The sequence below is a fragment of the Scylla paramamosain genome, unplaced genomic scaffold (genome assembly GCF_035594125.1).
Source record: "Scylla paramamosain isolate STU-SP2022 unplaced genomic scaffold, ASM3559412v1 Contig15, whole genome shotgun sequence".
NCBI classification, from domain to species: Eukaryota; Metazoa; Arthropoda; class Malacostraca; order Decapoda; family Portunidae; genus Scylla; species Scylla paramamosain.
The window spans coordinates 1,045,878-1,062,794 of record NW_026973680.1 but is presented as its reverse complement, the minus strand read 5'-3'; the positions used below and the strand labels follow the sequence as shown (position 1 = coordinate 1,062,794).

The following is a 16,917-nucleotide window of genomic DNA, read 5'->3' as shown; positions in this document are numbered from 1 at the left end:
AGCAGAACTTGGTGTTGAATCTGGCCAGCCTGTTTGAGGTATCCCCAAACAACATCAGGGTCATCAGTGTTATGCAGGAGCTCTCCAAGAGACAGCAGGGAAGGCTGGAGGTGGGCACAGTGAGGATGCATGTTGGGTCTGGTCTGTGTTGAGTCTGACTGTGGTGGGTGCAGCTGTGTTCAGTGTGGCTGTGTTGAGTCTGGCTTTGTTGGATCTGTGTGTTGTGCATGGCAGTGTTGGTCTGTGTGTTATGTGTGACCATGTTGTTTGTGGCTGTTGGGTGTGGCTGTGTTTGGTGTGGCTGTCTGGGCTGCCTGGTCTCCCTTACTAGTAGAAGCTCAACATGCAAGACTTATTCTCAAATGTTTGGGAGTCTCAACTAATTGGAGATCTAATGGAATTTATCTGAGTTTTCAAGGTAATTTTTATGACACTTATGATAGGGAATGATCTCACCATGAAAGGGCAGGATTAAACCAGTTTATGCTGTGAGGCTTTGCTGTGGAAGTATGTGGACAGCTGTGGTGTGCCTAAGCTCTTGGGATGTAGCAGGGTGGTCCACAAGACTGTCCCATTACACTAGGAGCCAACGGAGCTAAGAGTGTGAGTGATGTGTGCAGGAGTGTGTGGTGCTTTGTGTGGGCCATCCTGTGTGGGATTGCCAGCCTGGTATATAGATAGATAGATAGTGGTAGTTTAACAAGGACTGTGCCAAATGAATGGGAAAGTTGCCTATGAGATTCTTACTATTCATTATATCTGAAAATAATTACTAAAGAGAACAAAATGTTTAAGAATACAACTTAAATTTACTTAGGCTGAAGTGGCCAGTGCTCACACTACAAGCCTGAATGGTGAGGAGGAGGAGGGAGCAATTGGTGGGGAGGTGATTCCCTACAAGAAGCTGGTGCAGAGTCTGGAGAAGGCCGTCAATAGATTCCAGGATGGATCATGCAGCAACTGTGCCTCTCTCTCTTGGTAAAGTGAACCTCTGCTCTTTGTTCCTTTGTGATCTTATGTTGTCTCTTCCTCCAATGCTTCCTCTTAAGGCAAACACTACTCTGTCTCTTTACTGCCTTGAGTCATCTCTCACTCCTGTAACTCCTTTTGGTAAAATAACACTGTTCTCTGCCCCTTTACTGCCTTGAATCATGTCCTCCTGCACTTTGTCATCAGCTGAACCATTAACAGAGGTAGTGTGTTCCTCCAATACCCACCTCTCTTCCTCAGGTGAGTGACTCCATCGAGCCACCACCCAAGGAAGCCCCTCCAAAGGCCACAGAGGAGGAAGGCAGTGTTGTCATTCTGGATGCCAAGCTGTTCTGCAAGCAGCAGGAGAAGGAGGTGGCAGAGAAGATCAAGGAGAGCCTGGCAGTGACTGAGTATGCCAAGCCATCCAGTGCATTGGTGCTGAGTGGTGTGTCCAGCAGTGTGGTGCAGTACACAGTGTTTGAAATGCAGCTGTCCTTTACTGTGCTGGATACAGAGGTGTGTGTGTAGTTGTAGTATACAGGGACTAAGCTACACACCTCTGGTTCTGTCTCCTCCTTTATTCATCCATCAGTTTATGTACATTTCTTGCCTCTCTCACCTTTGTTTTTCTACTTGTGATAAACAGGGGCTGGGCTACATTCCTTATCCCATCTCTGTATTCATTCAGTTCTTGTGTGTGTGTGTGTGTAATAATAATAATAATAATAATAAACGGTTTATTATTTAGGCAGTTGACAAACTGAAAATGTACATAGGGGATGGGGAAAAACTTAACATTAATCCTAACGGTAAGACTAATCTAGGAGGGAAATACTATTGATTGATGGCTCGCACCATGGTGGGAATCGCACTGAGTCTGTACCGGTCCGTGCGCGGCGCCTTCAGGGGCGTTATTTTGTTGTGGTGTCTGGTGGCACGGACAGGGCGAGGCGCGTCGGGCGGCAGCATGTCTCTGAGACGCGGATGATGCAGTAGTCCCTTCCCAAACTTCTCCAGAGCCTCTCGGTGCCTGGTGGATATTCTGGACAGACTCAGGGTGGTCAGGGCTTCCTCATAGGTGGTGTATGCAGGGCCAAGGATGACCCTGCACGCCCTTTTCTGCACACTCTCTAGCTGTAGCTGTTGAGTGTGTGTGAGGGAGGAGGACCACGCTGGGGAGGCGTACATGAGTTTGGGGAGGATGAAGGTGAGGTACACCCCCCTTAACTCATCTGTCGGCGTCCCCAGCGACCTGAGTCTGCGCAGCATGTACAGCCTGTAGGTAGCTGATCTCACGGTGCTGGCGACATGCTGCTTCCAGGTCAGCTGGTCGTCCACCGTGACTCCGAGAAGCTTGGCACATTGGACCACCTGGAGGGGGTGAGGGCCCACTGTGAGCCGGGGAGGGGGCACTGGTACAGAGGAGGTACAGAAATGCATCACCACAGTTTTGCTGTGGTTGATGGTCATCCTGCTCTCCTCTGTCCACGTCTGCAGTCGCTCCAGAATTGCTTGCAGTGGCGAGTAGTCCGGGTTCTTGTTGGAAACTGGGACGCCCACGGTGCAGTCGTCCACATACTTCCAGCGATGGGGGGTGTCGGTGAGGGCGTCGTTGATGAGGAGGAGGAAGCATAGAGGACCCATCTTGGTCCCCTGGGGGACTCCACATGTCAGCTGTTGGAAATTAGAGACAGAGCCCTGATAGCGAACGGCCTGACGTCTCCCTGTGAGGAAGTCGGCTAGCCACGCTATCAGATTAGGAGGGAGACCCAGACTTACTGCCTTGCTGATGACAACAGTGTGATCAACTAGATCAAAGGCTTTTTTGAAGTCGACAAAAGCAACAGCTAGAGAGGTGTTTCGCTTGTCCAGGTGGCTGTGGATGAATTCAAGGAAGCTGGTCAGGTAATGTGAGGTGGAGGTGGCTTTAATATTTCCGAATTGTCTGATATCCACGGTGTTACAAATTTTGGTGTATGCCCAGTCATATACAAAATCTTCACAAATAAGGCTAGGGATGGGGGTGATAGAGACTGGCCTGAGGTCATTGAGTGACTGAGGACTGGAAGTTTTGGGGATGGGAGTGACATAAGATGTCTTCCAGTCCGCGGGGCAAGAGTGTTGGGAGAGTGAGGCGTTTATTATGGAGCATAGCGGTGTTGCTAGCTCTACAGCAAATTCCTTGTAAATTTTTATAGGAAGGTCAGTGGGTGTGGTGGATCTTGGTTTAAATTTAAGTATTCTCTTAAAAACATCCATCGCCTGGACAGTGTGTGGAGGGGAGGGAGCGGGCAGATAGGCAGGAAGCGGAGTGGTGTGGAGGGGAGGAAAGGTTTGACAGATAGCAGCAAAGTGATCGTTCATCTCCTGAGCCGCGAGATTAGCAGGAAGGTGTGAGGTGCAAGGAAGGGATGAAGTGTGCTTTTGTAAGCACAGTGTGTGTGTGTGTGTGTGTTTACCTAGTTGTATTTACCTAGTTGTGAAATACAGGACAAGATCCCCACTAGGCTTGTGCCGTCCCGTCTCCATATCGACTTTTATCTAGATTTTCTTTAAATTTATGAATTGTCTTTGCACATACAGTCTCATCCTTAAGTTCATTCCACACTGTTATACTTCTGTGTGGGAAGCTATGTTTCTTGATGTCTCTTCTGCAAACACTCCTATTCAGTCTCCTTCCATGTCCTCTTGTGTCTCTAGTATCTGGTATCAAGAGGTCTTCTCTGTCCGACTTTTCCATTCTTTCCAGTATTCTATATATATAGCTATCAAATCACCTCTTTCCCTCTTTTTTTCTAGTGTAGTCAGGCCCAACCTCTTCAACCTTTCCTCATAACTATACTCTCTTAAGCTTGCAAAGATTTTAGTTGCAGCTCTGGATTCTTTCTAACTTTCTTGTATCCTTTTTCAAACTTCGACCACACTGATGCTGTGTACTCCAATCTCAGACGTATCATCGTTGTTATCAGTTTTTTATCATACCTTCATCAATATAGGAGAATGCTATCTTGATGTTTTTCAGCAGTTTATATGTTTCTCCTATAATTTTTGTTTATGTGCTTCCAAAATGATAAATTATCAGTAATAATTACTCCTAGGTCTTTTTCTTCTGATCTTATAGAGATTTCCTCATTCCCTAAGTAATAGTTGCCAACTGGTCTTTTCACACTTTTTCCAAACATCATCACACTACATTTTTTAGCATTAAACTCCACGTTCCACCTCATTAACCCTTCATTAATCTTAATTAAGTCTTGATTTAAAGCATTGCAATCCTCTTCATTTGTTACTTTCCTCATAATCTTAGCATCATGAGTGAAAATGTTCATGTAACTTTCTACACCTTCTGTCACATCGTTTACATAAACTGTGAACAAAATAGCCACTCGTTACTGTTCTCCAGTTCGACCTGCTGCCTTTAATTACTGTCCTCATTTCTCTGTTTGTCAAAAAGTCAGTCATCCACTTTAACAGTGATCCACTGAGTCCTCCAGTTTTTTTCCAATTTCCATATTAGTCTTCTGTGTGGAACTTTATTGAATGCTTTTCTCAGATCTAAGTATATGCAGTTGGCCCATCCATCTCTCTCTGGCACTATATCTATTACTCTTGAGTAGAAATATATCAAATTTGTGACATAAGATCTCCCTTTTCTGAAACCAAACTGTTTCTCTGTTATCACCTTGTTGTCTTCTAGGTATTTCACCCATCTGTTCTTGATAATCTTTTCACAAATCTTTGCCACCACACTTGTGAGTGATACAGGTCTATAATTTAATGGATCTTCTTTACTTCCAGTCTTGTGGATTGGGGTAATATCTGCCCATTTCCAGTCTATGGGTACTCTACCTTTTACCAGGGGGGTGCTAATTATATTGTGCAACACTGAGACTAATTGTGAGCTATGCTCTTTTAAAATCCAACTGGAGACACCATCAGGACCCATTGCTTTCCTTACATCCAGGTCTTCCAACATATTCTTTACTTCATCTACTGATGTTTTAATCTCCTTTAGGTCGGTCCCTTTTTCTAATGCTGTCCTCTCATCTCTGAAATCATTTTCCTTAGTAGACACAGAGTGGAAGTATCTGTTAAACACTTCAGCTACCTCTTCTGGGTTATCCACTATCTCTTCTCCAGCTTCTAAAGTGCTTATTTCATCTTTACTCTTTAATTTTCCATTAATGAATTTATAAAATAATTTTGGCTGGTCTTTACATTTCTCCACAACATTCTTTTCAAAATTTTTCTGCTCATCTCTGCGAGTTTTAAGAAATTCGTTCCTCTTCCTTATATAATTGTTCCACAGGTCCAGTCTCCTGTTTTTCTTCCACTTGTTCCATGCTTTTTCTCTCTCCAATCTAGGTGTTGCACATCTCCTGTTGTACCAATCCTTTTTGAAAAGGTTCTCTGTTGATCTTTTGGGTACCCATTTCTCTACTCCCTTATTATAAATGTCCAGGAAAGCTGTCCACTTTTCCTCTATGTCCTCCTTTTGAATAACCATGTTCCAATTCACTTCACTGAAATACTTCCTAAGTTGTCCTAAGTTAGTCTTGCTGTAGTTTAGCCATTCTCTTCTGTGGTCCTCTTTTCTTATACTGAGCTTATTATCCATAGCTGTGAACTGAATCAGCTCATGATCACTTTTTCCTATTGGGTTTATGTATTTAAGGTCTTCTACTATTTCTTGTTTCTAGGTGGAAATTAGATTGGGCCTTGAAGGTGCTTCATTTCATCTAAATCTTGTGTCATCTGTAACCCATTGTGTCAGGACATTTTCAATAGCCAGGTCTAGTAGCTTGTTCCCCCCATGATGGCTCACTGCCTTCCGTGGTCCAATTCTCCCAAGATATCTCTTTACAGTTAAAGTCCCCCATCAGGACTATATCGTCATTTTCCTCAAATAACTCCTTGTGTCCTTGTGTCCTCAAGCATTTTGTTATATTCATCCTCTCTCCAAGAGTTGGAATAGGGGGGAACATAAGTCACCACAATGTTACAGTATCTTACAATATTCTGTCTTAAGTTTATTTTCAATACTTCTGCCTCCTCCACCCCATATGTGACAGATTCCACTAATAAATCCTTCCTAATTAGAAGCATCACACCTCCTCCCTGTTTATTTTTTCTATTTCTCATCCAGAGGTTGTATTTTCCTTCACCAATATTTAATATATCCCTTCACTTGCCAATTTAATTTCAACAATTCCCATGATGTCCGGTTTCTCTTCTTTTAATTTCTTCGATCTCTCCAGTTAGCTCTTTTTCTTCTTGTAATGTCCCCACTAATTTTTCCACACATGTCTTTTCCTTCTTTTCTCTTTCAGTCCACTGAGGTGTATACTCTTCCTTCAGACCGAATACCACGACAGTTTTTTCTTATCCTCAGTTTCTCTCACCAAGTTTTCTTTGTTTTATAACTTGAACAACTTTTTCTGTTAGCTTTTTGTTGTTTGCCTTTGTTTGTTCCTCCACAATTTTCCTAAAATCTATCTTTTCTTTCTCTTGTTCTTTCTTCCAATTTTCCTGTTTTATGTTTAACTCTTCCACTTTGCCTTCATATTCTATTGCTTTCTTTTCATATAAGGTTTGTTTTTTATGTAGACACCTGCCGAAACGATAATTACTCCCAGTGAGATCTAAAGCACTGTTCAGGGGGTGCTGTGAACTTATCATTAAACCCAGCTGTGACCTCACTGAATGTTTCCCTTTGTGTCTCACAACACAAGGGGCAGTCACAGCCTGCCCTCTAAAGACAACTCTCTTCCTCCACACAAAACTACAAGCACCTAATAACACACACACCCTTCACTCTAAAATTTTTAAAATTATCATGGCAACTCCTACACCAGCCTCGGAGTCCCCATCTGGGGAGGGGACCATAAATGTCCCCAGGTCGGACTGCCTTTCTGTCGACGACCCTAAGTGTCTTGACACCCCCCTCAACTTTTTCTTCATTAACTTCTGCAACATTCGTGGTCTAAGATCTAATTTTCAATCTGTAGAACACCACCTCTCCTCTTCTAAACCTCATCTTCTTTTCCTCACTGAAACTCAGGTGTCTGAGGCAACTGACAGTAGCCCCTTTTCTGTTTCCTCCTACTTTCTCTATCCTCATTTTCGATCCAAAGCTGGATGCTGCGTTTATGTGCGCAATGACTTAACTAGCTCTCGTGCCCACGCTCTTGAATCTTCCGAGTTTCCAACCATCTGGCTACGACTACAGAGTCACTCTCATACTAAATTTATCTGTGCTGTATACCTCTCTCCTAACTCCTCTGACTATAAGAAATTCTTTGACTACTTAACTTCCAAAGTGGAGCACATTCTGACCCTCTTCCCTTTTGTAGAGATCTCCATTCTTGGAGATTTCAATGTTCACCACCAGCTTTGGCTTTCCTCTCCTTTCACTGACCATCCTGGTGAACTAGCCTACAACTTTGCTATCCTCCATGACCTAGAGCAATTGGTGCAACACCCTACTCGCATTCCTGACCGTCTTGGAGATACGCACAACATTCTTGTCTTTTTCCTGACCTCTAATCCTTCTGCTTATGCTGTCACCCTTTCTTCTCCGTTGGGCTTCTCTGATCACAATCTCATATCTTTATCTTGTCCTATCACTCCAATCCCTCCTCAGGATCCCCCTAAGCGAAGGTGCCTTTGGCGTTTTGCCTCTGCCAGTTGGGGGGACCTGAGGAGGTATTTTGCTGATTTTCCTTGGAATGACTACTGCATCCAAGTCAGAGACCCGTCTTTGTGTGCTGAGCGTATAACAGAGGTGATAGTGTCTGGCATGGAGGCGTACATTCCTCACTTTTTTTCTCGTCCTAAATCTTCTAAACCGTGGTTTAACACAGCTTGTTCTCGTGCTATACATGATAGAGAGGTGGCCCACAAAAGGTACTTAAGCCTTCCATCACCAGAATCTCATGCACTTTATATTTCTGCCCGGAACCATGCCAAGTCTGTTCTCCAACTAGCCAAAAACTCCTTCATTAACAGAAAATGTCAAAACCTTTCAAGATCTAACTCCCTTCGTGATTTCTGGCATCTAGCCAAAAATATCTCCAATAACTTTGCTTCTTCTTCTTTCCCTCCTCTACTTCAACCAGATGGCACCACTGCTATCACATCTATTTCTAAAGCTGAACTCTTTGCTCAAACCTTTGCTAAAAACTCTACCTTGAACGATTCTGGGCTTGTTCCTCCCTCTCCTCCACCCTCTGACTACTTCATGGCACGTATTAAAATTCTTTGCAATGATGTTTTCCATGCCCTCGCTGGCCTAAACCCTTAGAAGGCTTATGGACCTGATGGGGTCCCTCCTATTGTTCTCCGAAACTGTGCCTCCGTGCTTGCACCTTGCCTAGTCAAACTCTTTCAGCTTTGTCTGTCAACATCTACCTTTCCTTCTTGCTGGAAGTTTGCCTACATTCAACCTGTTCCTAAAAAGGGTGACCGTTCTAATCCCTCAAACTACCGTCCTATTGCTTTAATTTCCTGCCTATCTAAAGTTTTTGAGTCTATCCTCAACAGGAAGATTCTTAAACATCTGTCACTTCACAACCTTCTATCTGATCGCCAGTATGGGTTCCGTCAAGGCCGCTCTGCTGGTGATCTTCTGGCTTTCCTTACTGAGTCTTGGTCATCCTCTTTTAGAGATTTTGGTGAAACTTTTGCTGTTGCCTTGGACATATCAAAAGCTTTTGATAGAGTCTGGCACAAAGCTTTGATTTCCAAGCTACCCTCCTACGGTTTCTATCCTTCTCTCTGTAACTTCATCTCAAGTTTCCTTTCTGATAGTTGTCTGGAAGGTTGTGTCGAGTTGATAGATGGAGGAATTGAGTTTTTGAGGCATTGAACAATACCAAGTTTGCTGCTGTGGTAGACGGTCAGTGTTATTCTCCTAAATCTATTAACAGTGGTGTTCCTCAGGGTTCTGTCCTGTCACCAACTCTCTTCTTATTATTCATTAATGATCTTCTAAACCAAACTTCTTGTCCTATCCACTCCTACGCTGATGATACCACCCTGCACTTTTCCACGTCTTTTCATAGACGTCCAACCCTTCAGGAGGTAAATATAGCACGCAGGGAAGCCACAGAACGCCTGACTTCTGATCTTTCTAAAATTTCTGATTGGGACAGAGCAAACTTGGTATTGTTCAATGCCTCAAAAACTCAATTCCTCCATCTATCAACTCGACACAACCTTCCAGACAACTATCCCCTCTTCTTCAATGACACTCAACTGTCCCCCTCTTCTACACTGAACATCCTCGGTCTGTCCTTTACTTATAATCTGAACTGGAAACTTCACATCTCATCTCTACCTAAAACAGCTTCTATGAAGTTAGGTGTTCTGAGACATCTCCGCCAGTTTTTCTCACCCCCCCCCCCCAGCTGCTAACTCTCTACAAGGGCCTTATCCATCCATGTATGGAGTATGCTTCACATGTCTGGAGGGGTTCCACTCATACTGCTCTTCTAGACAGGGTGGAATCAAAAGCTTTTTGTCTCATCAACTCCTCTCCTCTAACTGACTGTCTTCAGCCTCTCTCTTACCGCCGCAATGTTGCATATCTAGCTGTCTTCTACCGCTATTTTCATGCTAACTGCTCTTCTGATCTTGTTAACTGCATGCCTCCCCTCCTTCCGCAGCCTCGCTGCACAAGACTTTCTTCTTTCTCTCACCCCTATTCTGTCCACCTCTCTAATGCAAGAGTTAACCAGTATTCTCAATCATTCATCTCTTTCTCTGGTAAACTCTGGAACTCCCTGCCTGCTTCTGTATTTCCACCTTCCTATGACTTGAATTCCTTCAAGAGGGAGGTTTCAAGACACTTATCCACCAATTTTTGACCACTGCCTTAACCCTTTTACGGGACTGGCATTTCAGTGGGCATTTTTTTTTTATTGATTTTTGTTGCCCTTGGCCAGTGTCCTTCTTATATAAAAAAAAAAAAAAATATGCACCTCTCCACACCCCCTTCTCGGTGATCAAAGTTTCAACCATCTTCTCCATCTTGTCAAATCTATCCTTCATATCCTTCATTTCAGTTTCCAGTGTGATAATTCTCCTTCTCATCATTGCTTTCCCGACCCTTCAGTCCTCTTCCCCAAATCCCGAGGTCTCTCTGTCTAGCCTTCAAGACGGTCCCCATTGGCATAAACAACATAGTGGGGACTGAAGTAGACCCCTCTTCACCGCTCATTATAACAATTTAACTGCTTTGGAGACGGAACAGCAACGAGTAGAACCAGTGTGAACTCTCATACTCTGTATTTCCACTAGGGCAACTCTCAGTGTGGTAGATGGCTGGATTTTTAGTGTGTGTGTGTGTGTGTGTGTGTTTAGTAAACTTTCAGGCCTTTTTGGTTCCCATGAAAGGACTCAAAGATACACCAATAATTATTCTCTCTCTCTCTCTCTCTCTCTCTCTCTCTCTCTCTCTCTCTCTCTCTCTCTCTCTCTCTCTCTCTCTCTCTCTCTCTCTCTCTCTCTCTCTCTCTCTCTCTCTCTCTCTCTCTCTCTCTCTCTCTCTTCACTTCTCTTCTCTTGCAGGGTGCACCCACCAGTGACCTGGGCCACAAGAGTGATCCCTCGCAGGTCACGGCAAGTCTCTTGGGAGGTCCGCCAGGTGCCATCGTCATGGGCACCACAACAGTTCCCAACAGGAATGGCACTGCCATCTTCACCAACCTGTCTGTCAGCAAGCCCGGGGAAGGCTACAACCTCACTTTCACCATCACCTACCCCAGCTATGCTCTAGCCCTCACCACCACCCTGGAGGAGACCTTCAGGTAGGTGCAGGTCTTTATTTATGTAAGAGGGGGACTGGTCAAGGGCAACAAAAAGTTTAAAAAAGCCCAATGAGAGTGCCAGTCCCTAAAGAGAGGTCAAAAAGAACCATCCAAAGCTGGAGCACAAGTGTCTGGTGTAAGAACAGAAGAATAAGAAAATAAGTGAAGCTGTAAGAAGCCATCAGGCCTACACATGGCAGTCCCTGTACAAAGCATGCTTACCTATTTCCACCTATCAACCTCATTCATAAATTTGTGTAATCCTCTTTTAAAGGTCACTAAATAATCAGCTTCATTACTGAGTCCATTCCATTCATCCACCACTCTATTTAAAAACCAATTCCTTCCTATCTCTTTTAAATTTAACTTAATCAGGGTACATTAATGGTGTCTCTAGGGATTAGACCTTGACAGGATACTGAGGGAAATGCAAGTCTGACATACCAAAAAGGAGAGAAAAGGATCTCAGTATTTACCAAGATACAATTACTATTGGAGTCACATAAGTGATCTAATAGTTGGTCTTCTTTTGGTCTCCCCTCAGTGCATAAGTGATGTAATAGTTGGTCTTCTTTTGGCCTCCCCTCAGCTTGACACAGATGAGTGCAGCAATGGTCCTGCAGCAGCCCAGCATAGTGCAGGCCGGACAACCCACCACCATCACTGTTCACTTTGTTGACAAGGACTCTGGCTTGGTGCTTAATGGCCTGGCTTTCAAGGTGAGGAGACAGACAGGCATGATTGACTTAAATGTTGCATATAAAGAGTAATAAAATAATATAATCTTTGTTAACATGATGTGAGGAAGTGAGGAGACAGACAGGAATGATTTTTTTTTTCTTTTTTTTTTTTATAGAGTAATAAAACAATATAATTTCTGTTATTGTTCAGTTTGTTGACAAAGATTCTGGATTGTAGTTTGATGGCAAGGCATTGAAGGTGAGGAGATGATAAAATCAAGTTAAATTTTTTGGGATAGCGTAATGAAACAATATTAATTCTGTTATCAAGAGGCATTCAGTTTGTTGACAAGGACTCTGGCCCAGTGCTTGGATGGCAAGACTTTAAAGGTGTGGTAGACAGGAATAATCGATTCAAGTTTATTTTTTGCATACATGCATGAAGTAATAAAGCAATATTATTTCTATTATCATGATACATTCATTCAGCTTGTTTACAAAAATTCTGGCTTAATGTTTGATGGTGAGGCTTTCAAGGTGAGGAGATGGACAGAAATTATTAAGTTAATTAAGGGACTGTAATTAACTTTTTTGAATGAAAATGTGTGCAAAAAGCAACATTGGTCTGTGCACGCTGAAAAATCATCCAGCACTTTGGCAACAATCTGCCAAAGTTTGAGCTGTGTGTCTGAGACATAGCTTGTTTACACTCAGGCTTTAGATTACACCTTGTGGTACTCCTTATGTTTTGCTGTTTTTCATATACTGTATCTGTTTTTTTGTGTGTGCATGATTTTTGGAGACTTTTTTTCAGATGTGTGGCATGTTATCCCTAAGTGGTGGGAGGGGAGGGAGTGGGACAGTAATTACTGGATAATGAGTCAGTACTCAGTTGGCCTAAGGTGAGGCCAGGGCATGTATGTACTGCCACGCTGGTGCCAGACCATCCACATGACTCATAAAATTTATGAGAGGAATTGTGTTACTATCTTCTGTGAAGACCATAACCATAGCAGAGTCTTGTAAGTACAGTCACTAGGGTGTTGTAGGGAGGTCCACAACACTGTTCCTTCCCACCAGAGACCAGTGGGCCTAAGAGTGTGAGTGATGTGTGTGTGAGTGAGTGTTGCTTTGTCTGGGATTGGTGGCCTGGTGTATAGATAAGTAGATAGATGAAGGGAGTAAAATTATACCTTCTCTGTTATCCTTCCATAAGAAAGCACAGAAGTTGAGAGGAATTGCATCTGTACTGTATTTTCTTTCCTGAGCCTCTTCTCTCTCCTCCTCAGGCCAGACATTTGTGGGCAAACTGCTGGCAAAGACTGCTGAGGGACACTTTGAGGTTATCCAGAGGTATGCCAAGTAAGAAACAGAAGAGAATGTTACAAGGAGGAGGCAGCAGGCACCTGCCAAAATGATAATTACTCCCAGTGAGGTCTAAAGCACTGGATGATGGGGTGCTGTGAACTTATCATTAAACGCAGCTGTGACCTCACTGAATGTTTCCCTTTGTGTCTCACAAGAAAAGGGGACAGTCACAGCCTGCTCTCTAAAGACAACTCTCTTCCTTCACACAAAACTACAAACATCTAATTACACACACACCCTTCACTCAATTATCATGGAGACTCCTACACCAGCCTCATAGAGTCACCATCAGGGAAGGGGACAACAAATGTCCCCAGGTCAGACTGCTCTTCTGGTATCGACCCTAAGTGTCTTGACACCGCTCAACTTTTTCTTCATTAACTCCTGCAACATTTGCAGTCTTGGATCTAATTTCCAGTCTGTAAAAACACCATCTCTCCTCTACTAAACCTCATTTTCTTTTCCTCACTGAAACTCAGGTGTCTAAGGCAACTGACATTAGCCCCATTTTTGTTCTCTCCTACTTTCTCTATCCTCATTTTCAATCCAAAGCTGGATGTTGCATTTATGTGCGCAACAACTTAACCTGATCTCTTGCCCATGCTCTTGAATCTTCCGAGTTTTCCACTATCTGGCTACGATTACAGTCACTCTCAAACTAAATGTATCTGTGCTGTATACCTCTCACCTAACTCCTCTGACTTTAAAAAATTCTTTGACTTCTTAACTTCCAAAGTGGAGCACATTCTGACCCTCTTCCCTTTTGCAGAGGTCTCCATTCTTGGAGACTTCAATGTTCACCATCAGCTTTGGCTTTCCTCTCCCTTCACTGACCATCCTGGTGAACTAGCCTTCAACTTTGCTATCCTCCACAACCTAGAGCAATCGGTGCAACACCCTACTTGTATTCCTGACCATCTTGGAGATATGCCCATCATTATTAACCTTTTCATAACCTCTAATCCTTCTGCTTATGCTGTCACCCTCTCTTCTCTGTTGGGCTCATCCAGTCACAATCTCATATCTTTATCTTGTCCTATCACTCCAATCCTTCCTCAGCATCCTCATAAGCAGAATTGCCTCTAGGATTTTGCCTCTGCTAGCTGCAGGGACCCAAGGAGGTATTTTGCTGATTTTCCTTGGAATGACTACTGCTTCCATGTCAGAGACCTGTCTGTGTGCAGAGTACATAACAGAGGTAGTAGAGTCTGACATGGAGGTGTACATTCCTCACTATTTACCTTCCAAATCTTGGTTTAACACAGCTTGTTCTCATGCTATACATGATAGAGAGGTGGCCTACAAAAGGTACTTAAGCCTTCCATCACCAGAATATCATGGGCTTTATATTTCTGTCTGGAACCATGCCAAGTCTGTTCTCCAACTAGCCAAAAACTCCTTCATTAACGGAAAGTGTCAAAATCTTTCAAGATCTAACTCCCCTTGTAACTTCTGGCACCAAGCCAAAAACATCTCCAATAACTTTGCTTCTCCTTTTCCTCCTTTATATCAACCGGATGGTACCACTGCTATCACATCTATCTCTAACCTAAACCTGAACTCTTCGCTCAAACCTTTGCTAAAAACTCTACCTTGGACAATTCAGGGCTTGTTCCTCCCTCGCCTCCACCCTCTGACTACTTCATGCTACCTATTAAAATTCTTCACAGTCATGTTTTCATGCCCTCCCTGGCCTAAACCCTCAGAAGGCTTATGGACCTGATGGGGTGCCTCATATTGTTCTCCGAAACTGTGCCTCTGTGCTTGCACCTTGCCTAGTCAAACTCTTTCAACTCTGTCAGCATCTACCATTCCTTCTTGCTGGAAGTTTGCCTACATTCAGCCTGTTCCTAAAAAGGGTGACTTCAAATCCCTCAAACTGCCATTCTATTGTTTTAATTTCCTGCCTATCTAAAGTTTTTTAATCAATCATCAACAGGAAGATTCTTAAACATCTTTCACTTCACAACCTTCTATCTGATCGATAGTATGGGTTCCATCAAGGCCACTCTACTGGTGATCTTTTGGCTTTCTTTACTGAGTCTTAGTCATCCTCTTATAAAGATTTTGGTGAGACTTTTGCTGTTGCTTTGGACATATTAAAAGTTTTTGATAGAGTTTGGCACAAAGCTTTGATTTCCAAACTACTCTTCTGCGCCTTCTATCCTTTTCTCTGTAACTTCATCTTAAGTTTCCATTCTGACCATTCTATTGCTGCTGTGGTAGACGATCACTATTCTTCCTTTAAATCTATTAACTGTGGTGTTCCTCAGGGTTCTGTCCTATCACCCACTCTCTTCTTATTATTCTCCAGTGACCTAAACCAAACTTCTTGTCTTATCCACTCCTACACTGATGATACCACCCTGCACTTTTCTACGTCTTTTGTAGAAGTCCAACCCTTCAGGAAGTAAAGAGTTCATGCAGGGAAGCCACAGAAAACCTGACTTCTGATCTCTCTAAAATTTCTGATTGGGGCAGAGCAAACTTAGTATTATTCAATGCCTCAAAAACTCAATTCCTCCACTTATCAACTTGACACAACCTTCCAGATAACTATCCCATCTTCAGTGACACTTAACTGTCCCCCTTTCTACACTGAACATCCTTGGTCTGTCCTTTTCTTATAATCTAAACTGGAAACTTCACATCACATCCCTAGCTAAAACAGCTCTTATGAAATTAGATTCTGAGACATCTTCACCAGTTTTTCTCATCTCCCTCCCAACTGTTAACTCTGTACAGGGGCCTTATCTGTCCATGTATGCTTCACATGTCTGGGGGGGTTCCACTTGTACTGCTCATCTAGACATTATGGAATCAAAAGCTTTTTGTCTCATCAGCTCCTCTCCTCTAACTGACTGTCTTCAGCCGGTTTCTCATCACTGCAATGTTGCATCTCTTGTTATCATCTACCGCTGTTTTCATGCTAACTGCTCTTCTAATCTTGCTAACAGCATGCCTCCCCTCCTCTGACGGCCTCGCTGCACAAGACTTTCTTCTTTCTTTCACCCCCTATTATGTTCACCTCTCTAATGCAAGAGTTAACCAGTATTCTCAATCATTCATTCCTTTCTCTGGTAAACTCTGGAACTCCCTGCCTGCTTCTGTCTTTCCACCTTCCTATGACTTGAATTCCTTCAAGAGGGAGGTTTCAAGACACTTATCCTTCAATTTTTGACTGCTGCTTTGGACCCTTTTATGGGACTGGCATCTCAGTGGTGTCTTTTTATTTTTTGATGGGGGGAGGGGGAGGGTTGTTGCCCTTGGCCAGTGTCCCTCCTAATTGAAAAAATAAATAAATAAAAATATCACCACCCATATCTTCCCAACACAAATACTGACAACAGCCCCTGTGTCAGGCTGTATGTACCAGATGAGGCCGTGTCAATGCTCACCTTTGAGAACGTCATATTTGAGGCGCCAGACGTGAGACAGCAACTCATAGCCAAGGTTGCTGTCGTCTCCGCTAGCTGGTACGTGGAGTCCTCTCGAGTATTGGTGTCAGTCTGGTAAACTCGGGAGCTCCCTGCCTGTGTCTGTACATCCTTATACAAGACACTTCTTAAATTTAGGGTAATTCTTTTGGCTCTGTCTTCTAGAGACTGGTACCCCTCAGTGGGCCCTTTTATATTTATTTATTTGTTTATTTTATTTCATTTTATTTTATTTCATTTCATTTCTTTTTTTTAATTTTTCCTCTCTCTCCTCTCTCTCTCTCTCTCTCTCTCTCTCTCTCTCCTCTCTCTCTTCTCTCTCTCCTCTCTCTCTCTCTCTCTCTCTCTCTCTCTCTCTCTCTCTCTCTCTCTCTCTCTCTCTTCTCTCTCTCTCTCTCATCTCTCTCTCTCTCTCTCTCTCTCCCCCCTTTTTGTTGGCCTTAGCCAGAGTTCCTCTTACATAAAGGAAAGTCTTGTATACTGATGTACATACTTATGGAAGTTAGGATAAAATGTATTGCATGTTGATGTACTGTTTAAAAGCCCAATACCTCACACTACAGACTATTAAAGATGCAGAATCCTTGCTGAACCATCACTGGAACCATGAAAACACCCCTGAAAACACCATAACAACTGAAAGTATTGGAT

The 16,917-nt window shown here is 43.2% G+C and overlaps 1 protein-coding gene across 2 annotated transcripts; it reads left to right on the top strand.

The window, feature by feature from the left end:
- Positions 1-821: 821 nt before the first annotated feature.
- LOC135097217 (uncharacterized) lies at positions 822-16,903 on the top strand. Of its 2 annotated transcripts, none has more exons than XM_063998999.1 (7): positions 822-978; positions 1,231-1,488; positions 10,543-10,781; positions 11,371-11,500; positions 12,751-12,814; positions 16,192-16,305; positions 16,830-16,903. In XM_063998999.1, exons 1-6 carry the CDS (start codon positions 952-954, stop codon positions 16,260-16,262), a joined length of 789 nt encoding a protein of 262 aa, XP_063855069.1. In that variant the 5' UTR covers positions 822-951; the 3' UTR covers positions 16,263-16,305; positions 16,830-16,903. The 2 variants fall into 2 exon arrangements, with proteins under 2 accessions (XP_063855069.1, XP_063855068.1); XM_063998998.1 differs by having other exon boundaries at positions 12,751-12,823.
- Positions 16,904-16,917: the final 14 nt, after the last annotated feature.